Below are 23421 nucleotides of genomic sequence, written 5' to 3'. Positions count from 1 at the left end.
GCACCTTAAAGACCAACTAAGTTAGTTCTTGGTATGAGCTTTCGTGTGCATGCACACTTCGTCAGATACACACTTTACAGACTCACTTTAAGTTATGATTATTCCTTTTTTCCCCATCCTGATGTCACATATGATGTCATGTGAGCATGGTTTTTTTTTTTTAAAAAAAACTGCCTCACTGACCAGAAGGGGAGGAGCTGGTGAGTCAAATGTGGCTCACGAGCCAAAGATTCCCCATCCTTGGTTCAGAGCATATTATAAACTCGCAAACACTTGCCACCATACCCGTAAGAAAACAACTCTCATTGCTTGGGTTACATTTTCTTGTTAAATAAAACATAGTATAAGAATTAAAGTTCAGCAGACATGGAAGTGATATTTCCCCCCTAAAAATATTATAGCCTAAATCAAAGTTTAAAGGCTTTTTTTCAAATTAAGTTATTTACTTGCTTCCTGGCTGATGCAGCCTCTAAGCCTTAGAATCCCAAACAGGGTGTTAGATTCTCAGGAACTCCTGCCCACAAACGTGTTTAAAAATTTACATGAACAGCCTGTTTTGATAATACACTTTTATTGTGTATGCTCCAAAATCATTCCTAGAGGAGACACTATTGGAATAAGCCCATAATCAGTAAATGCTGTAATTCTGAGTAAATGGTGCCCCATATTGAACCACTGAAGTTGGTCCTGGCTCCTTGTAATTAATTTCAGCTACAGGTTCCACCTTGCCGTAAAATATTTATCATGATACAATGCTAAAAACAGATAGTATGTGTGCAGACACGTTTGCTAAACCTGAATAACCACAACATATTATATCCCACCCATCTGACTGGGTTACCCCAACCCCTCAGACCAGCTTCCAATAAATTATAAAGGGACAAAACAAAACATCAAACATTAAAAACTTCCTGAAACAGGGCTGCTTTCAGGTGTCTATGAAAAGCTGTATAATTTTTTAACTTTTGTCATCTGATGGAAGGGCATTCCACAGGGCAGGCGCCACTACTGAAAAGGCCCTCTGCCTGGTTCCTTGAAACTTTGCTTCTGCGAATTATAGGGACAGAGCTACCTAAATTGTATAGAAATTTATGTATGCTACTACAGCAGCAAGAATGCTACTTGCCCAGAAGTATAAAGAAGCAGAAGTTCCAGCAAAGGAAGAATGGATACAAAAACTTATGGAATATGCAGAAATGGTGAAACTTAAGAAATCAAGATAACAAACTTTTTATAAAAGAATGGAAATGGTTTATTAAATATTTACAGAAAAATTGCAAACAGATAAAAACATTGGCAGGATTATTGTAATAACCTGCAGTTTCATAAGAGTATATATTTAAAGTAGATTATTAAATGAGAAAATTAAATGAATTTGGATATGCAGAAGATATTAAAAAATAAATTTAAGGAGCCACAGAAAGAGGAGGAAAGAAGTCAAACTTTGAAATATTAAATTGATTGTAAAACTAATGAAATGTATAAACTTGAAAAGTATAAATAAAAACTTAAAAAAGAAAAGAAACTTTGCTTCTTGCAATGAAGGAACTGCTAGAAGGTTCTCAGAGCTGGACCTCAGTGTCTGGACTGAACGGTGGGAATGGAGACACTCATTCAGGTGTCCATAAACAACTTAAGCCCAGCACCGGGGATGGGGAACCTGTGGCTGGAGCACTTACATAATCCCTGCGCATTGACAGGGCTGTTTGGGAGTTGTGGGTCTGACAGCATCTGAAGGCAGGCTCCCCATCCCTGCCCCACATTATTAAGCAACTGCACCCTCTCCATTGCTGATGCCTGTTTTCGCATCCCCATCCTTATTTTTCTGTCCCACGTCTCCAAAAATAAATCACCATTTTAATCTCCCACAATGCCCCTGGCACGTTCTCTCTGGGGTTGTGCTACACCCCTATGCAGTGCTTTTTTCTGGGGGTACGCATACCCCTATACATTTTTGGGAATCTATGTTTGGCCTCATTGAGAGGCAGTACAGTGGTACCTCGGGCTACATACGCTTCAGGTTACATACGCTTCAGGTTACAGACTCCACTAACCCAGAAATAGTACCTCGGGTTAAGAACTTTGCTTCAGGATGAGAACAGAAATCGTGCTCCGGCAGAGCAGCGGCAGTGGGAGGCTCCATTAGCTAAAGTGGTGCTTCAGGTTAAGAACAGTTTCAGGTTAAGAACAGGCCTCCAGAACTAATTAAGTACTTAACCCAAGGTACCACTGTATTTCAGTATGAGTAGGAAAATGAGAGTACCCCTAAACATTTAATTTTTTTAGAAAAAAAGCACTGCCCCTATGGAAAGGACACATCAAAGAGGGCATGCTCTATACTTCAATAGGCACAGACTCACCTCAGCTCTGCTGCATATCAGGCTTTCTTCCACAAATGTTGCTTCATATTTTCCGTTTTCACCCCTGGCCCAAATTCTTCCCAGCCCCAAGTCCCTTTAGCAGACATCTTCTACAAAGTGTTGTGCGTCCTTCAGAGCATCCAAGTCTCCTTTTTCTCAGTCCAGGCCCCTCAGGAATAAGTCCCAAACACCGGGAACAGCCAGTTCCTCCCAGAGCTGCCTCAAGGAAGGCTTTCCCTCAAAGAGATCCTCTGACTCCATGTCCTTGGCAGGACTGAACCACGGGGAGCAGCAAAGTCTGTTGACACCCCACTCTAACCACATTCAATGAGGTTTGTGAAATAGCCTGAAGAACACCCCCACACGGAAACAAGGAGAACTTTTCTCAAATATTTGTAGAAACTCCTTATTTAGGCACCCATCCTTTCCACTGTGTCTCTTCTTTCAGCTTCCTGGGGCATTTTATATACCCTCTTTGTCTCCCTTCCCTTCAGCCTAAGGCACTGCAGCTAAGTTCCTTCCCAGCTACCAGGCAAGCCAGTGGAGAAGGCCCAGCACTTCTTCCCTCACAGGGGGAGTCTCCAGGCAATGTCCACATGTGGTCTTCTCAGGAGTTATTGCCTGGTTGGTGCAAACAGGAGTCAAGTGGCCAGGTGTGCCAGCACAGGAACCAGTGAGCCCTCATAGCACATCACAGGGGCATTGTGGGGGATTTGCACGGCGAGTAGGCCCAGTTTTCCCATGCTGCTTAGAGCATGCTGTCAAAGCCAGTTGCCTCCACATAAGCCCACATGGGTGAGCGGGGCTAGCAAAGAGTCGTTGGGAAAATAATGATAAAATGGTGATCAATATATCAGAAAAATGCTGTTACTTCTCCAAAGACTCTCAGCCTTTTAATGCCATTAAACAGTGCAGTTTTGCTGTGTATTTAAAGTCTCTTCACACGTCATTAGGACACAATGTGTTTCATAAAAACAGCCTGGGGACGACGACCCTTAAATACAGTTCAACAAACTGTCCAGAGTGGTTTGAATTTATTTTATTATTGTTATTATTTTGATAACTGAACCTTTGAACAGATTACAAGTTCTCCTTTATCTCAGAAGCAAAAGGTGTGGAGACTTCTGAAATAGATAATTAATCTCCATTGCTATCTATAGTTTCATAGTTAACACTGTCTTGCTTGAAGTGTAAAAACACATTCACACTTTAGAAAATGGATGATTAACTAATCAAATGACAATATGAATGGTAGACAAACAGAGAAATGACTGCAAGCAGGAGCTATTTATGATCAGCCACATTTTGTGCAATGGAAAATATATTCTTTGTCATTGCACTGCACTTTTCAGACATCTCAGGTGGCTCCTAAAACTTTTTTTTTTGTACATGTGTGTGTGCACCTTTGTGCATGTGCTAGGAAATTCATTCTGGCCCAATGCAGACCTAATTTGGGAAAGATCTCTCTTCAGCCATCTTTTCACAATTTAACAAACGACAGTACTGTACTACAATTCTCACAGTGCAATCCTATGCAGTAGAGTTTGCTCCCTACTAAGTACTGTATATATATTTTTAAGGGACACGGGTGGCACTGTGGTCCAAACCTCTTGGACCGCTTGCCAATCACAAGGTCAGCAGTTTGAATATGAATGACAGGGTGTGCTCCCGTTGCTCTGTCCCAGTTTCTGCCAACCTAGCAGTTTGAAAGCACACCAATGCAAGTAGATGGATAGGTACCACTGTGGTAGGAAGGTAAACAGCATTTCTGTGCGCTCTGGCATTTGTCACGATCCTCCGTGCACCAGAAGAGTTTTAGTCATGCTGGCCACATGACCCAGAAAGCTGTCTGTGGACAAACGCCTGCTACCTCGGCTTGAAAAGCAAAATGAGCGCCGCACCCCATATTCGCCTTTGACTGGACATAACCATCCAGGGGTCCTTTACCTTTTACCATATATTTTTAGGATTGCAGCCTTAACACTCTTTCACTCCTGTACCTTAATAGAGAAGTGAAAATGAAGGGACTCTTTACACAGGGGTCACAATGACCTAACTAGTTTTTGTGAACAGTGCAGGGGTAAACCCGCCCTACCCCACCCCAATCCGAGAGCAAAACTGCTGGATAAAAGAAATCTCATGGGGCCAAAGCCCCAGCACTGTGCTTTAAAACGTGAAGTCATAATACAAGAGTGGGGCATGTTCTTCTGAATAACTCCCTAAATAATTGAGGCTATCCTCAGATATTGTGAACACAACCAAATAGCTGTTAAGAATCTAAGGGAGCAGCAAAACCCAACCAGGCTGACCCCCAAACTATAATATTATATTCGAGTCTGTGAAAACTGTCACGTTATGAAAGCATGTCCATATTTAATAATTGTTGAGCTGATAGGTTTGGTGATAATGCCTGCTTCAACGTTCACATTGGTCTATCTCCTTGATTATTAGTTGTTCTCCCTTCTATTAATGGATGTATTTATTAAAAGACTTGTGTGTGTATTAAAAGTATGGGCGTTTGTTTTTCCTTCCTTGCCTCACAAGAAACAATCCCAACAGCCACCTTCCCAACTGGTTTTAAGGGGCTCTCCAGGCGATAATCTTGTCACGGTGACGTCACTATCGCTTTATCCTCCGAAGCTCCTCCCATTAAGAAGCCGGTCTGGAAGAGGCCGACATTCGCCCCGCCCCAATAGGTAGAACCCCGCCTTTTCCTTCGCTAGCCTTCCACGCGCACGCGCCCTCCCACGCTGTTCGTTCGCCTCCTTCTCTTCCGCTTCCTCCCTCTCTTCGACGCGTGCGCCGCAGGCAGACGGGTAGCGCGCTGGAGCTTCGAATTCCGCAGCTGGCGCATGCGCCGAGAGAGTGTGTGGCTTAAAAAAACCCCCAAGGTTGAGGGACTATGACCATGTTGCTGGTGCCGCCGCGACTTCTGTAGCTACTGAGGTGCTTCCCTCCCCGCCCCTAAAGCAGGGAAGCTGGTACATGGAGCCTGCCCCTGGTGCAGCAGGTAGGGGCGGTTGCTACCCCCTCCTCTTGACGTGCCCGGGACATGAGAGTGCAAGGGGGTTAGGCTGAGGAGCTGCCAGTCCAGACCCGTGAACTTGCTCCTCGGTTCACGTGTGAACCCTTGTTCACGGGTTTACCGCCGACTCAAGGGCTCCCAGCCCTCACGTGCTCTTAGTTCCCTTCGTTAATGAAATGGGTGTAGTGGTCTGACTTATAAGATGATTGTTGAGATTTCTGCACTGCAAGGGGGTTGGACTAGATGGCCCCCGGGAATTCCTTCCAACTCTACAGTTCTATGATGAATGCCTCAGAAGGTTGTTCCACTTTTAAATTTAGATGAATGAAGAACACTCAACATTACCTCTACAAAATAGCCTGGTAGTGGGGCGTGTCATTTAAGGGGCAAAACTTAATTTTTGCAAACTTCTTCAGTGAAGGGTCTTAAAAATATGGTTTTTTTGAGGGGGGGGATTCAAATCTGCTATTATTATTTTTTTGTGACCAAACAGTATTTAGCTTGGTAAATCTACATTTGGTGAAGAAGCACATAAACGGCTTTTGGAAAACCAAAGAACTTTAGTTTTACCTTCTGAAAATGTAAGGTAATGTTTAATATTAATATTAATATGTAATATAACTGCAATAATTTTTAATGATTTCTGTGCAGTTTTACACACATTTTACTTACCAAGCAAAAAAGCTAAATTATATTAATTTAACCAAAACATATTTTGAATTCCCAAGTCATGATACAACTTGTAAGCCCTCCTCATTTTTTGGAATTTGAAAGTTGAAAAATTCAACATGCTTTACTGGTAAGGGCCTTCTTGGTAGTGGTTGTGGATTACGCTCCCCAGAAAGTTTTTTCTGTCTCCTACCTTGTTCGCCTTCTGATGACGGACACAGAATTTTTGTTTTCCCAAGCTTTTTAGATACTATTTTAATACTGCTATCTATTTTATGGATTTTGGTCTCTCTCACACACCCTGGTATTTATATTTTAACTGACTTAATTTTTTTCAAAACCACCTTGGGAATGTAATTGTGGTGTAGCATTAAAATAAATATAATACATAATAAGGTACACTTAGTAGTATTATCTTTTGTGATGCAGATAGTGGGACTGAGGCTAGAGAAAGGGGCTTACCTAGGGAGTTCATGGCAAAGTTAATACTTCCTGATTGGTATAGCCCAGCTACGCTATACCAGTTCTCAAGTGTACTAGATTGTGTTGGTTCTAAAAGGGAACAGTGAACTTGTCACTATACTTCCGGACTAGCTTGATCCTCTTTGTTGTTGTTTTTCAAATTATTTCTTATAATTCATGGGCACATTTTATTTGCACTTTAGCAGTGGCCTTTGCTTACGATTCTTGCTTCTATGACACCACTACTGCTAGTTATAGTTTGTACAAAGATAGCATGTAGGCAAACACACCTGGGAACATAGGAAGTTGTATTTCAGTAGAGCCACTTTGTCTGTCTTTTGGCTGTAGGTTTTTTTGTTTGTGGCATTTATAAGTGATCCTGTAACAAGTTTTCAGGGTAGGGCTGTTTTTTGTATTGTTTCTTTACATTTTCTCAACCATTTGCAACTGGTGTAGATAATCTTTAACTTGCATAACACCATAATCTTAACCTTTCCTATAGTTTCATAACTTAATGGTTTTGCTATGTAAACCAATTGAGCCATTTGTTCCCATGTAAATAGATTCAGGAAGGCAGTTTTAATCTTGACCATGGTGTTTGGATTTGGGTGGAAGGTAAACTCTCCTCATTCAGAGGTCTTGCCTACTGTACCTCACCCCAGCTTCTAGTTACTTTTTTTTAAAAAATGACACATTAATTACATTCACAGAAAAAAGTTGCCTCTAGCTTTACTCTCAAATTGGCCTGTTAAAAATTGCGATGATTAGCCTAAATCTAAGGGACTGACAAACTAACTCCTGTTGGGTTTGTCTTCTATGGAAGTAATATATTCCAGGAGAAGGGCTGGATGTAGCAGACCTCACAATTGGTCATCAGGTTTTTCTTCACTCTTGAATCTCCAAAATATTTTATTAGCAGCTCTTACATTCCTATACAGTATACCTCACATTTGCCAACTTTTCTGTGTGATTTGACTCCCTTTGTATTTCAATTCTATCTCGGATTGTTTTTGCTGATATGAGGAATCATCTTGTTTCTAACTTAGAGAATCCAGATCAAAATGTATTGTACCCACTCTTGTCTAAAGGAGGATTTGATGGCTTCAAAACAATCAAGGCAGTTGACACCAAACTTAAATATGGTTAATACTACAGTATTTGAAACTGATTTCAAAACACTGGCTAATAGCAAACCCAGGCTAGCATTAACCATAGCTAAGATTAGTGCCCAGGTTTTAACCATGTTTAACATGGGGTGGGGAAATGACTACAAGAGGGGCGTCAATATAGTATGTAAGCCCAAGGCCTGCTTCTGGCTTCTTACACCAGCACCCTAGTTGAGAACCACCCTGAGATCTACAGGTATAAGTCAGTAAAGATAAAGGGACCCCTGACCGTTAGGTCCAGTCACGGACAACTCTGGCGTTGCGGCACTCATCTTTCTTTATTGGCCGAAGGAGCCGGCGTACAGCTTCCGGGTCATGTGGCCAGCATGACTAAGCCACTTCTGGCGAACCAGAGCAGCGCACGGAAACACCATTTCCCTTCCTGCCGGAGCGGTACCCATTTATTTACTTGCACTTTGACGTGCTTTCGAACTGCTAGGTTGGCAGGAGCAGGCACCGAGCAATGGGAGCTCACCCCGTCGCAGGGATTCAAACCGCCGACCTTCTGATCAGCAAGCCCTAGGCTCTGTGGTTTAACCCACAGCGCCACCCACGTCCCATAAGTCAGTATACCAATATAATAAATAATAATAAAAAAGCATAGACCAGGTTCAGCAGCACTGGCTGTACTCCTTTCTATTCTTCTCATCCAGAATCCAGCTACATGTTTTATGTTCATCGCTTAGCTCTCATGTTTATTTGTTTTGTTTTCCCCCTACTACAACAGTGTCATACTGGGGGGGGGGGTGCAAACCTTCTCTCTCATGTTTTCACCTTTGCTAGAAAAACACTTTTTTATTTTTTGAGGAGTTCTACATGCCCGGTTCTGTCAAGGCACATTCTCACCTGTGGTTGGTGATGTGCTAATAAGTGTATGACTGATACATGGTTGCTGGAGATCTTCCTCCTGGGACCATTCTTTCCAGCAGCAATATGTGCTGAAAATGTTGTGCTTGGCTTTGGCAATGTTAAACTCCTTAAGTGACTGCCATTGCCACTTTACCTTTGCTGTCATGCATATCTATCTCTGCTTGAGGTTACAATGAAAGTGGTGACGGTGGTGTACTTATCATACAGAGAGAAAGACGCTTTGCATTTAAGAAAGTTGACGAACTTGTACTTTGCAAGCCAAAACACTCAAGTCTGAAATTCCCTGTAATTTGCTTGGTCTTATGAGTTTCACTAATGCTGCAGTCCTTGGCATACATACTTAGGAAACAGGTCCTGGTAGGGAGCTCTCAGGGCTCAATGTGTCATTTCCTCTTCTCCTGCTGGAATTTGGTCTAGGAATCTCAGGAGGTGCTGTTTGCAACCAAGAGGACCTTTTCCCAGCTTTGCCGGGCGTGTCCCTGCATCCTTTCCTTGATTATCAGGGCCTCGTCTCCTTATCTCAAGAGTGGCTAATTTGTGGCCCTCCCAGCCTTGCTGGTTTCCAACTCGCATCATCCCTGGCCACTTGCATCATCCCTGGCAGGACCTGATAGGAGCTGGGAGTCCCAACAACACTTGGAAAGCCACAGATTCTCTCACCCCTGCCTTAATCCATATCTAGATAGTGTCTTGATTTGGAAGGGGTAATATAATGTGCCCTTGGTTTGGCAGCCTTTGAAGAGTGTTTTGAAATCGCTTTCTATAGAAGGCTGAAGCAGGAATTGTAGCTTGCGCAAGGCTGGAAAACAAGGAGTGGGGACAGGGAATGGAAGGGCATCTGCTAGCTAGAACATGGGTAGGCAAACTAAGGCCCGGGGGCCGGATCTGGCCCAATCGCCTTCTAAATCTGGCCTGCGGACGGTCTGGGAATCAGCGTGTTTTTACATGAGTAGAATGTGCCCTTTTATTTAAAATGCATCTCTGTGTCATTTGTGGGGCATAGGAATTTGTTCGTTTCCCCAAAAAAATATAGTCCAGTTCCCCACAAGGTCTGAGGGACAGTGGACTGGCCCCCTGCTGAAAAAGTTTGCTGACCCCTGCGCAAAAGGGAAGCTTCATAGCCAGACACTGGAGAGACCTGTCAGGAGTAAGCATGGACCAATGGTATCAAATAGCATGGGGAACAGCCTTATTAGAAAAACTAACCAAATAAACTGAAATTGACACGGGGACAAATAGAAGAAGACACCTTCACCCCAATTTGGTTCCCCTTTATCATATATACAGCCCAACAAGACAACAACAAGAATCCCCCGACAGCATACGAATCAATCTGTCTAACCTGATTCAAAAATACACACTCATACCCCGCTCACACACAAAAACAATTCTCACTACAGCCAACCAAAGACAACCAACCACACCCTAAGCCACACCCCACCTCTTTCACCACCAAGGAAATACAACAAGTGAATAGTAAGAGAACCCATACAAGTAACACTGACACAAACCTTCACACACGCTAAGTAGAATAATAGAAGCATAACTATCCCACCCCACCCGCCGCTCCCTCCTTCACCTCTCCCCCCCTTTTTCTTTCTTTCTTCTTCCTCTTCCTCCTAATCGTTTAAACCAAATCATAAACCAAGAGCTCATACCATTGACCACTGATAATGAAACATATGTTGTGGATATTTTCCCACATTTATTGTGCTATTTTTGTGATATACAAATGACATGAAAAAACTTGGTATACTTATTTGTATAACATCATTCTTGTTTATAAAACCCAATTAAAACAGCAAAAAACAAAACAAAACGGGAAGGCTGGCATATCGAACAACAGTATTCCACACTGCAACATTTTGTTGCAGATGTAACTTGCATTTAATTGCTGTATTTACTGATTGAAGGTTCAACCACATAGAAAAATTGGCTTGATGTGGAAGGAGGGTAGCTGTTCTAGATAAAGTTCCCTTTCCCCACACACCCCAGGCTCGCTGTATTGATTAGCATTAGAATAAGATAGGGAAAGCTACCTTTGCTTCTCAAGCTTTTACCCGCCTATGACAAATCTGGACATGCATTTCCAGTTCACCTTCCAATTGATCGGTTCGGAAAGAAGTCAGAGGTTAAGTACAGTGTGCCACTCTAGGGCATATGATAGGATGCTCTGTAAGTAAGGTGGTTAAACTTGGCCTTCTACATGCATGGCTCAGAGTGGATTTGTTTGGGGGGGGGTTGTTTTTTAAAAAAAAACTTGGCAAAAGGCAAGAAGAGAATGCATGGCTGTAAAATGTACTTTCTGTGCAACAATATTTTCTCTGAAGCTCCTATAATTCCCAGGGGGCTGTCTGATCTGCCATCTCTCAGCAGTTAAGCTGGTTATTCTAAGATGACTGTAGATAAAACAGGTCAGATGAAACTACTTGCAGAAACAACTCTCCCCATTCTCTACTAATTATATTGTTTTGTATCTGAATTAGTCAACATATATAGTTGCGCTTTCCTTCTGTTCATGTTTTTACTTTTATGTTTCCCCAAAATGTTACAGAATTGGTTCAGAATCTGATCCCCAACCTACAAGAATATATTGCAAGAACACATGAGCCCCAAAGCAAAATGTAAGATAACAGATTCAGCCAGTGAAAAAGGTGAAAATTGACTTCAAGGTGATGATAGAATAGTGAGAAGTTAAAGCTTTGAAATTTTTTCCCTGGTGTTGTCATCCTTACTCTCTCTCTTAATTTGAATTGATGCGAATCTAAGGTAGTACAATCTCAACATTTGAAACTTATGGAAAACACAAATGTATACAATTTTCTGGGCTATTTTTAGAAACGAACCTACATAAAAGCAGCTAAAGGAACTAGTAAAGGAACCAATCCTGCGTATGTTTCAGTTGCTGGGAAATTTCTCTGAATTCAATGGGGCTTGTTCCCAGGAAACTGTGCATAGGATTGTACCAAGCTGCATAGTGGTTAATAAAATGAGAGTTTCACGGTTCTAATAAGCCACTCATATGTAGCGATCTCTGCCTCCCATTAACTTCTGGCCTGTTTTATCAGAATGCTGTTCGCAGGTTTTTCTTTGTCAAGGAGAAGAGCTAATGTCCCATAATATGCAACCCTTCCCCCCCCCCCCAGGTACAACTGCTAAACCCTTTCTTCTTCTTCTTTAGTTAATTTTTTATTGAAAGTTTTCAACATAAAATACAATAAAAGTCAAACTAGATAAAGAAAAGAGGAAACAAAAAAGAATTAAAGGCCCTTCATCACAATTATATCATATCCTTTATCCATACACAGAAAGGTAGACCCTCCCAGCTCCCACCTGGGAGCCTGTTTCTTCCCCCAGCCTCCCGCCCTGGGAGACCCTTTCTACCCTGCCTCTCAAACAGGGACCACCATCTTCCAACTGTTACCTTCCTGTGGAACAAGGCATGAGTGCTAAATTGATGTTTGGAATGATTAATGGACCAGGTGAAGGTTGCTAAGCTGAAGCTCAGTCCTGAAAAGACAGTATTGATGGGTAGTTCATATGTTTTGGAAGCTGGTGTTCAACCTGTTCTGAATGGGATTGTACTCCCTTTAAAGTAGGGGTGGCTAACCTGTGGCCCACCAGATGTTGCAGCACTGCACATCCACATCATTCCTGACCATTGGCCATGGTGGCTGGCACTGATGGGCCCCGGAGTCCACCAACATCTGGAACACCATTGGTCTTAAGGATCAGGCCTGCAGCCTTAAATGCTGCTTGGAGACTTCATGGCGTGCTGCACCTTTTACCAGGTTAAAGAAGTACACCAGCTGCAACCCCACCGAGGTAGAGATAGCCTGGCCACAGTCACCCATGGCTTGGTAACCTCCAAATTGGATTAGTACAGTGTGTTATATGTCTCACCAGTCTGTCAATCAGTGTTTGTGCACAAACTGAAAATGCTTTAAAAACAATGCTTTGCATGTGTCATATTAGCTACAGCAGGGTTGGGGAACCAGTGGTTCTCAATATGTTTGTGAACTACAACCCCCATCACCCCAGGCCAATGCATGTGATAGTTTGAGGCTGATGGGAGTTGGAGTCCCAACTGCAGCTGGAGGGGTCATAGATTCTCCACCCCTGAGCTAAAGTGATGGAAAGGTTATCGTTCCTGAGTCTCATATTGGGAAGTTATCTGCTGTTCTTTATTCCTATAAAGATGAAAGTTATAATGCTGCTTTTTCTGTGTGACTGGTTCATATTCCTAAAACCTGCTTATGAATATATTGCTATGAGCCGGTGTGGTCAACTAGTTAGATTAGTGCAGGCATCCCCAACCTCGGCCCTCCAGATGTTTTGGGACTACAATTCCCATCATCCCTGACCACTGGTCCTGTTAGCTAGGGATGATGGGAGTTGTAGTGCCAAAACATCTGGAGGGCCAAGTTTGCCTATGCCTGGATTAGTGGAATGGGGCTATGGCGAATGGAATTCAGATCCTGGTCATTGAACAGCCTTGGACATGTTAGCCCTTCAGAGGATAAGATGGGAATGACCCTGGCATGTCAGATTCCTTAGGCATATTGTTTGCAAATACAGCAAATGAAGGTATTGGGTGGGAGTCAAATAAGTTGTTCTGTGCTTGGAATGAGATCCATTCACATGGCAGGACTTCCCCTTCTGCTCCCCCCACATACCACCGGATGCTGCCTAAATCACTTTGGGGTTTGCTCTCAGTCCTCCACAACAGAAAATTATGTGGGAAGACATGCAGGAGAAGGAGGGGGTGGGAATTCTGTTGTACAAGCAGACTTTCTATGTTGAATTCCACCCATTGTCATCTTCAGTGTTACCTTGATATATTTTCCAGTGGAAACCCAGCCAGATGGGTGGGGTATAAATAATTAATTGTTGATAGTAGGACGTCATTATACATACATGTGTTTTGTTTCAGAACTCCGGATGTATTAACATCCCTTCTAAACAGCATTCTTGTTCTTTCAGTTCACCTGCGACTTGCCATCTAAACATAGAAATATTTTTGCTCTCTTACAGAGGAGCCACAGCTCAGGCACGTAGAAAAGGATGTTTTGATTCCAAAAATGATGAGAGAGAAGGCCAGGGAACTATGTTCTGATAAAGTACAAGGTGAGAGTGAAATTCATCAAAATACGAAATCTAATCACTTATGTGACCTGAATTTTATCATTTTCCAAGCTGTCATAGGAGCAGTGAACATAGGTGTGTGATTTTTATCTCTCTTCTTTATTGCATGCTCAGTAAAATGCATTGTAGAATGCTGGGCTGAAATAATTTGCTGAAAAGAGTTTGCTGCAACCTGGGCACCATACTGAAGAAAGGAAGTATTCCGTACTTTTCTTTGGGAGAGTTAAAGAGAGGATCATAACAATGACTGCAACACAAAATAGATTAAAAGAAATTAGGCATGCTGTTGGGCTGAACCTAGTGGTAAACATCAATGACAAATATTCTCATTTAATTTGCACTGAAGGGCCAGGATATTGTTCCCAGCTACCTTGATTGCCAGAAACCTGGAAATCTGTGGGCATGTGCACTTGCTTGCAAACTCCTAAACAGCTTAGGGTGTACCCTTGTTTCTTCACCCCCACTGCCTTTCCTTTAAGCGTCTGTATAACAACACAATGACATATTTGCAGAGAAGTGACGTTATAATTTTTGAAGTTGTCAGATGCTTCAATCCACCTGGAATCACTAACCCAGTTCTATACTACAACTCTCATTGAGGCAAACACATAATGCTCAGGTACCTTAGAAGAAGCTGATTAGGGTTATCCAGTATTATGCCATCTGAAATTCAATTGGAGTGGTCTTGAGAATGCTGTTGTACGCTGCATTGCACCCGTGCATGTCAGACCATGAAAGATCCTCCTTCACAGGCATTGATAATCTTCGGATTGAAGGTGGAGGAGATTCCAGTGGCTGCCAGGAATGTATCTCCCTTTGCAGAAAGCAAGCTGGAAGCTCTTTAAGAGCAGGAACCTGCTTATATTTTGCCTCTTTGAATTCTGTAAGGAGCCATATACACAGACAGACCTGTATAAAATGATAATAACTGGCAGAGATCTAAAATAATAAAGTCTGTATTTTTCTTTGTTGCCTGTAGTTAACACTGAGCTTTATACAAGTTAAATTTGATTTATAATAGTGCATGGCTTTTGAGGGAACGAGAAAATGGCATAAGACTCTCACCTCTGCATTCAGCTAAACTGCCAACGTGCAGAGCAACTCCCCATATGTTTTGGAATTGCAGGGGAAAGAGGTGTGATGTTGTGAAAATTGCAAAATAACCTAAGTCCTGTGAACAGGAGAAAAATAGAGAGGCTGAAAGCATTCACTCAGGGGAAGTAGGTCATATAACTGGGGGTAGTTCCTGTACTTCCAGACGTTGTAGCTGTTACCTTGGGTATGCAGATCAGCATAAAGGACAATCAGTGCTTTGAGACCTTAAAACTATTTCAAGTATTTCTCATTGAAACTTTTGACACTTAAAGAACTTGGGAACATGATTCACTGTGGTGTTAGCGTATGAAGAATAGAAATAGCTCTGTACTATAATGCTTTTAATATGAGATGTAGCCAAATAAATTGTGTGTGCATTGGATAATTCAATTGATTTGTCAGAAGAAAAGCCAGTAACAAACTTTTGAGAGTTGTGCCATGTTTAACAGAAAGCAAAAGAACAATCATGCTTCTATTGAAATTACATATTCAAGACCCTGTTACAATTCATTGACTTTTTGGCTTAACATTTGTGGTGTGTTTTTTCAAGGTTACCCAGACAAAGTAAGATTGTATTCTGTTGTTTAATGCGCAATAAATATTGACAGGTTAAGTACCTAAGGATAACTGAAAATAGAATCTGTGAAAGAATAACTAAAAGTAATTGTATATTTTTGGGTATGAAAATCTTAAATGCTTTGCTTGGTGGTGTTTATTGTGCATATAAGATTTTTCCTAAATATTAAATTTTTATCCTGGTGTATGGATATCATGTTTAGCATACCATATTGAGTATAAAACCCAATTATACTAATCAGTGGGAGCTTAACCATTGACTTTGATAAGATAAAGATTTCCAGAGGGGCAGCCATGTTTATTTATTAATTAAATTTTTATATCCCCCTAGTCTCTTGCAGCAAAAAACAACAGTTTTGTGGTATCTTTATGACATTTTCTGGTGGCATAAAATATTGGTAGGTGGTATCGAGAATGGTATTCTGGAGTTAGCTGCTGCTTGTGGGGCATCTATGGGAGAAGAAAAGGCTAAGGAGTAAGCCCTACAGCAATCCAGAGTGGAATCCCTAAAATGGTTGGATGGTATCTTGTATGCCTCCTTCCAGGAACTCCTGCAGCCAAGCTGGTGCCAACTCTGCTTTCCTCTGCTCTGCTTTCCTTTGGACCATGCCAGTGAGGCCGAGAGGGTGATATTGTCGCCTGGGCCACCCAGGACCTCCGTAGACACTGCCCAGGCTTGTACCCTAAGGAGGTCACTTCACTGCAGCTAGCACAGTGGTTTGACTTCAACGCCTGGAGGTGTACTCCATTGTCTCTCAAGACAGATGGATGCCAATCTCTCTGGGTGTGAGGGTGGGTGTATACACACATACTTTCTCTAGTCATCAAGACTTCATCCTAAAATTATTACCCCAATACGCTGCTGACATCATGAAGGGAACTTATTAGGAAAATGTGTAGCTTTGAAGTAAGCTACCTCCCTCTTCCCTGAAAAACCTGTTCCCTAACAGTTAAGTGACCCTGGGTAAATAATGTGTTGCCGAGGGGGAAGTTGGGCAGAAATTGACCCTCTTTGTGTGAGTAAAAGAGCAACTTAAGATACAAGCCATTGTATAGGTAAAGGTACCCTTGACCGTTAGGTCCAGTCGCGAACAACTCTGGGGTTGCGTGCTCATCTCGCTCTATAGGCCAAGGGAGCCGGCGTACAGCTTCCGGGTCATGTGGCCAGCATGACTAAGCCGCTTCTGGCGAACCAAAGCAGCACATGGAAACGCCGTTTACCTTCCCACCGGAGCGGTACTTATTTATCTACTTGCACTTGATGTGCTTTTGAACTGCTAGGTTGGCAGGAGCTGGGACCGAACAATGGGAACTCACCCCGTTGCGGGGATTCGAACCACCGACCTTCCGATCGGCAAGCCCTAGGCTCTGTGGATTAGACCACAGCACCACCCACGTCCCTAAGCCATTGTATGTTCCATACCAAATACAGTGGAACCTCGGTTGTCGAATGTAATCCGTTCCGGAAGACCGTTTGACTTCCAAAACGTTCGACAACCGAGGTGCAATGGGCGGTTGGCAATTTCAGTGGAGAAATGCGCCTCAGAAGCCCTTCGACTTCCAAGGTATGTTCGAAAACAGAAGCATTCACTTCCAGATTTTCGGTGTTTGGGTTCCGAATCATTCAGCTTCTGAGATGCTCGAAAACCGAGGTTCCACTGTACTGGTTGGTTTCATGTGAGAATAACATGAATGTATGTATGAATGCATGAATGTATGTTGTCTCTAACACTGATTTTGCTGTTCATTGAAAAGTTACATTCTTATTCCCAACTGCATTGCAATCTGTTAAGAAAGCTATGGAATATTGAATATAGGTGTTCATATAATTGTGATACATTGTTAAATCCACAGTATTCCAAGTTTGCACTTCCACATATATTACTTGATTGTGTTGCCTAGGTGTGACTAAAACACAAACAAGGAGAACTCCCTTTCTGTATATTTTTATTAATCTGATTACTCTGCTGCAAACAGTCTTTTCATTTTCTCCCTTACATCAGAGATTAAGTGCTATTGAGTTACAAGCTCTATAATGTATTGAGCCAACTTTGTTTACAGGGTCTGTCTCAGATTTAGACTCTCGATTCAAGTATGTGTAATTTGTACATTAACTATTTTCTTTTTAAACTAGCATTTCAGTGCAAGAACATTCACATTCCACTTAGGGACAATCCTTGGTGCACTCCGCACTAGTGAGTATGCAAACATGGTCTCACCTTTTCCTGTGCTACGTAGGCTCACTTTCACTAAAGCCTGAATATCTAGGTTACAACAATGATTTGTCACGTTTTTGATAAAGTGGGGAAATAGGGTTTTGTGTATCTCTGCACCTGATGACTCTTTGGAGACTTTCACATGTGCACAGTCTGCTGTGGCCTGCCTTCTGAAGGAGAGAGATCAGAAGCTCATTATGCCTGTCTTCAGTCCACTGGCTTCTGTTGCCATGCAGACTCTGTTGAAGGCACTGATGAAGACCTGTAAAGCCCAGCACCCCATCCTCCTGCCCTGTGATCAACCATGATGATCTTTAAGCTCAGCCAGCATCTTATCTTAGATAGGGAGCGGGTGGCACTGTGGTCTAAACCACTGAGCCCCTTGGGCTTGCCAATTGGAAGGTTGGCGGTTCCAATCCATGCCACGGGGTGAACTCCCGTTGCTCTGTCCCAGTTTCTGCCAACCTAGCAGTTCAAAAGCATACCAGTGAAAGTAGATAAGTAGGTACTGCTGTGGTGGGAAGGTAAATGGCATTTCTGTGCACTCTGGCACTCGTCATGGTCCTCCTTGCGCCAGTAGTGGTGTAGTCATGCTGGCCACATGACCCGGAAAGCTGTCTGTGGACAAACAGGGCTCTCTTAGCCTGAAAAGCAAGATGAGTGCCACACCTCATAGTCGCCTTTGACTGGATTCAACCGTCCAGGGGTCATTTACCTTTTTTTACCTACATAGAACCATAGAGTTGGAAGGTACCACAAGGTTCATCAAGACTCCCAAGAAAGGGCTCAAACCTTTGACCCTGAGGTTTAAAGTTCCATGCTTTACTGACTGGCTGATTAAAAAAAATATATTGGGGAAGCTTTAGGTTGTACTGATCCATATTATTTGTAGGCATTCATTCAGACCAGCCTTTGCTTAAATTAACTTGTAATATTTTCCATTTGATGGGGTAAATAAAATGAGGAGAGAGAGCAAATTAGGTGAGAGAAAAAAATAAATCTTTTTTGCTTGGGCTTCCTGCTAACTAGAAAGTCTGGACAGTTAATCTAGGAACACAGTTTTGAAATTGTGGTCACCTGATATCTTCTGGAACAGTGTAAGAGAGCTCTGAATGCTGGGAATCATTTTACACACATGGTAAACAATGCTAATGTTGGACAGTCATTCCCTACGTTACCTAAAATATACATTATTTTCTACTTGGGTTTTGTCCTCAATAATTGGTTATTGACATGGGGGGGCGTTTAAAAGAAAATCATGATGGGATTCAAAAGGGGAGTTTATTTATTGTTATTAGGTCTTTGTTGATGAAATGGCCACATTTTAATAAAAGCAAGTGTATTCTGAATATTTAAAGTGTGCAGTTGTGATAGTCATAGATCTATGGATTGCAGAATAACCCCATACAGTTACAAATACTTGGCCAAGCCAAACAGCTATAATTAGGAAAGTATTCTGGCAAAGGCTGTTTCCAAATGCCACCATTCTTCCTCTCCCCAGGGACAGCATTGATACTTAGTAAAGTTGATGGGATGAAACACCACTTCGGGCTTTCCTAAAGTAGAGTAAGGCCAATGTCAACCATTGTTTTAGTAATACACACTTAATCAACAGTCCACTAGTAGCTGGGATCTTATCTGTCCCTCTAGGGGCCACCTGCACCAGAGCATGACCCTTGCACCTGACACATCAAGCTCCATAAAAGGAGAGCAATTCCAAATCCTTGGGCAGATGTTGGCACTGCCTGTTTAAATGCCCAAGGACACCTGGAAAAAAAACACACTTTAGAAATGTCTTGTGTTCTCTCATCAGAAACACAGATAAGGAAATGTGTGAAATACTTAGTAGCATCATGCTGGGATAGGTTTATGCCCATCACTTCTACTCGCTATTAATTAAAAAAAAGGACCAGGTTCTATTAACTGAACATAATATGTGTCAGAGGGTAAGGCAGAGGAAATGTCTTGGCACAAGTACACGGGGATCTAAAGTGCCGTTAACACAGTTTGATGCGAGGACTTGAGGTGCTAAGAGAGCCGGAGTAATATAGTTTAGAGTGTCGGGCTAGGAACTGGGGAAGCTTGAGTTCACATCCCCACTTAACCATGAGGGTCACTGGATAGTACTGGACCACTCACTATCTCTCAGCCTAGCCTACCTTGTATGGTCATTGTAGGGAAAGAATGGGAAGTGGAGAGCACCATGTAAAGGTAAAGGGACCCCTGGACGGTTATGTCCAGTCAAAGGCGACTATGGGGTTAGGGTGCTCATCTTGCTTTCAGACTGAGGGAGCTGGCGTTTGTCCACAGATAGCTTTCCGGGTCATATGGCCAGCATGACCACACCGCTACTAGTGCAATGGGACACCATGATGGAAACCAGAGCGCATGTAAACGCCGTTTACCTTCCTGCCGCAGCAGTATCTATTTATCTACTTGCACTGTTGTGCTTTTGAACTGCTAGGTTGGCAGGAGCTGGGACAGAGCAACGGGAGCTCACCCCTTTGCAGGGATTCGAACTGTCAGCCTTCTGATTGGAAAACCCAAGAGGCTTAGTGGTTTAGACCCTAGAGCACCATGTATGCCACCTTGAGCTCCTTAGAAGGATATAAATTTAATTAATAAATATTTTGAGAGCCTGAGATACTAGTGCATTAGCAAGCTGCTTTAAAAAACAACAACCCTGTAAATTCACTTCCACATTTACTGTTACTTTGGTTTATCATTTCTTCAATACAGTAATGCCACAGTTTACCTGCATTTAACTGTGCCCATTCAGCTTTATGTGGTTGGCAAAATAGTTTTAGAAAGGGGGCAGGTGTCCAGGGTAAAAATACATTGGCAATCCCATCTGCCATTGAACCCACTGTGCTTTGACTAGTATGTGATTTTGGCTTTAGATGCGATTCCCCCAAATGTAACCCCCATGTAAGTTGCTGGCTTACTGCATTGCAAAATGCTCGACTGATTTTTGAACCAAGCAATGTATTGTATGCTATTCCCTCTTAATTTTTGGAGTGTGCTTTAAATCAAATACTAGTGGTGGTGTCACTATTATTCTTTTGTTTCATTCTATTTCTGTTTTTATAAAGTATGGGATTAAAGAGCGGAGATGAAAATGAAAGGCAGTATTTTCCATAGTTTAGAAGGATGCACATGACTGGCATGAGCCGAAGTGAGACTCAGGCTTGTGCTATTCACACACTTCATGAGTATCAGTTTTCCTGAATCTCATTTTGTTGTGTTTTCTTGTCTAGGGATCTTGGTTTGTCACAGACTCTGGTCAGTTTCAAAGCTAACCAATTTCAAGCCATAGTTTATGAAGCTGGCTTGTTAAACTGACAGCATGTTTGGCTATACACTAAATATTTCACATGTAGCCGTTTGAATTCCCTACCAGTAGAGTAGCTTCATGCTACATATCTGCATTTATCATTACATCATGCAATTCAGGGAGCATAGTGAAATAAACTCGTATAAACACATCTCATCTTATGAGTAGACAATGGTATGTGCTAAAGCTTCAGTGTGCATTCTTCAATACAGTATTGTAATGTGTGAAGCATCCTAGAGAAACTGTGTGAAAACTATACTTCAGACAGAATTCCTTATGCTGTGGGTGATATCACCTTCTGCATTAAACAGTTATATGTCACTACGGTTCATTTGGATATTTGCGTTCATTGATGGAGAAAACCTAGATACTCATAGGCCAGTATTAGGGATTCCAAGGAAAGTTGGTTGAAATGAAAGGTGTGGCTGAGCAAAGACTTTCCCTGTTTGGTTTTTCCATGTCATTTCAACCCAGCTGATCGCAAGAAATGGGTCAGGCAGCTAACATTAACACCGCAACTGCATGTATTTTTTTTTCCTTAAAGGGAATGGAACAGCTTTTGCGAGGACAAAGAGAAATGAAATCACTTTCAGTGAAAGAAAGAGGCCTCATTATAGCCACCAACAGCAGTTATTGACAGCTACACTTCCTATTAACAAGGAGCATTTAAGAGTTTGGCTGTTGGATCTTTGGACTTGATCTAATTTGCTAGCATTAATTAGTTTCTTTTGAGCACAGACACTTGGTGCTCACAGCTATAGATTTAGATGACTAATTAGGACAGAAAATTGAACAGAATGGGGTAAGGCATTAACCTTCAACCATTACCAGCTGGGGCTCTTTTAAAGACGACAAAGTCCAAATGCTTCCTATTCATATAAGGCGTATCCTAATGAATATCAATTTCAGCCAGGTTGCCTTATTCCTATCAGCACTGTCTTAAATTTTATATTACCTTCAATAAAGTTTTAATTGCATCTCTCTCATTATCCAGATTTTTAGTGTAATGTCCAAAGAAGGCAAGCATGATGGCAGATTAACTTGTATCTCCTCAATTATCTCTCATTTTGGCTCTTTAAACAATTGACATTGGTCTAGGGCTTTAACCAAGACTTGGATAATTTGGGGTCAATATGCCATTACTATCTTAATCATTATAATGTAGGTAGTTAAGCCATCAAGTTAAAACACCGCCATTAACTGAGAGGTGTTTAATCCTGACACATTCCCTGAATATATTTGCATTAATATCCGCAGCAAGAACTCTGATACAACCAACTCCTGAGGCTTAAACAGTAGCTTGCTAATTAAGTACATCTTTATCATTAGCTATTCTAATGATATGCGAGCAGTGTGGTGATGTGTTAACATGAGTATCTAGGTTCAGGAGCAGGAATATTCTTTGGGCCCATAAACAACATGCATCCCATGCATGCTTACTTGAAAGTAAGTCTTCATTGAGTCCCATGGGTACATCATAAGATTGGTTTGTAAGAACTGACAGGCGCACATCCATAGAAGAACAATACTGTGTCCTTTAAGAGAGAAGGTATTGAAATCTTCTCAATTTCCCCAGTGAGACTTCTCAAAGAGCTTGTGTGTTTTAGATGACACTGATGCTGGTAGATTCTTCCACACTGAAGAAGGCTGGGGGAAAGTTCAAACTTTCTCTGTTTCTTATTCAGTAACATCTTTGGAAAATAGTTGCTGACATGTAAGACTGCTTTTCTAGGATGACTTCTGGAATATAATCTAGGCCGGTGGTAGCCAAACTCGGCCCTCCAGCTGTTTTGGGACTACATTTCCCATCATCCCTGACCACTGGTCCTGTTAGCTAAGGATGGTGGGAGTTGTAGTCCCAAAATAGCTGGAGGGCCAAGTTTGGCCATCACTGATCTAGGCTGTTCCTTGTGTCCTGTGTATTGCTGCCATTATGACCTTTCTAGGAGATAAATGGGTTTTAGTCCTGGTGAGAAGGGAAGCAGGGTTTCAGTCAAGGTCAGAACTTCATAGATGCTCCATAGTGTTTCAGTGGATAGAGAAAAACTGGTGATGTTTAGAAATGCGTCAATAAATAGAAATTTTACGAAAGATTGACAGAGAAACTGAGGGAAGTCAAAAATTGAAGAATGAGTGCAAAATAATTTGTTGATTGTATAAAATTTGTTTGGAAAATGAATAAAAATTAAATTTTTTTTTAAAAAAAGAGAAAAACTGGTGGCCAGGATCAGAGTGCTTTTAAAAGGGATGAAAATCTTTGCCTTTCAGATAATGGTCATCATACTGAGATGACCACCATCACTGTGTCATCTAGGTGTCATCACTGCTTCATCTCTGGTTTTAAAATCCCCAAACATGTGCCACAGCTTGTAACTTTTATTTTTGACCCAAGTATGTATTTTCCTCTGATTTCTCTTTACTTTCACTGATGTCGATTAATGCCTGTGGTTCTTGCACAAGACTTTACTGTTAAGGTGCTCGGGCTTTCAATTGATGCTTAGGA

At 41.9% G+C, this 23421-nt stretch overlaps 2 protein-coding genes across 2 annotated transcripts in view; one reads left to right on the top strand and one right to left on the bottom strand.

Annotated features, from left to right (window-relative positions):
• EOMES (eomesodermin) overlaps positions 1-23421 on the bottom strand; it is a 307841-nt gene that overhangs the window by 164449 nt on the left and 119971 nt on the right. Inside the window, exon 2 of the mRNA XM_083578004.1 lies at positions 2361-2624. The gene's annotated coding sequence lies outside the window, so the exon portion shown is untranslated. The remainder of the gene's footprint in view (positions 1-2360; positions 2625-23421) is intronic.
• Positions 5145-23421, top strand: part of CMC1 (C-X9-C motif containing 1) — a 41430-nt gene continuing 23153 nt past the window's right edge. Inside the window, exons 1-2 of the mRNA XM_083578388.1 lie at positions 5145-5370; positions 13587-13679. Of these exons, the coding sequence (XP_083434514.1) occupies positions 5346-5370; positions 13587-13679 (118 nt within the window). The 5' untranslated portion in view covers positions 5145-5345. The remainder of the gene's footprint in view (positions 5371-13586; positions 13680-23421) is intronic.

This window comes from Podarcis filfolensis, assembly GCF_964270895.1.
Source record: "Podarcis filfolensis genome assembly, chromosome: 12".
Classification (NCBI taxonomy): domain Eukaryota; kingdom Metazoa; phylum Chordata; class Lepidosauria; order Squamata; family Lacertidae; genus Podarcis; species Podarcis filfolensis.
Note: the sequence above shows the minus strand (reverse complement) of the source record. Positions and strands in the feature narration are given on the sequence as shown.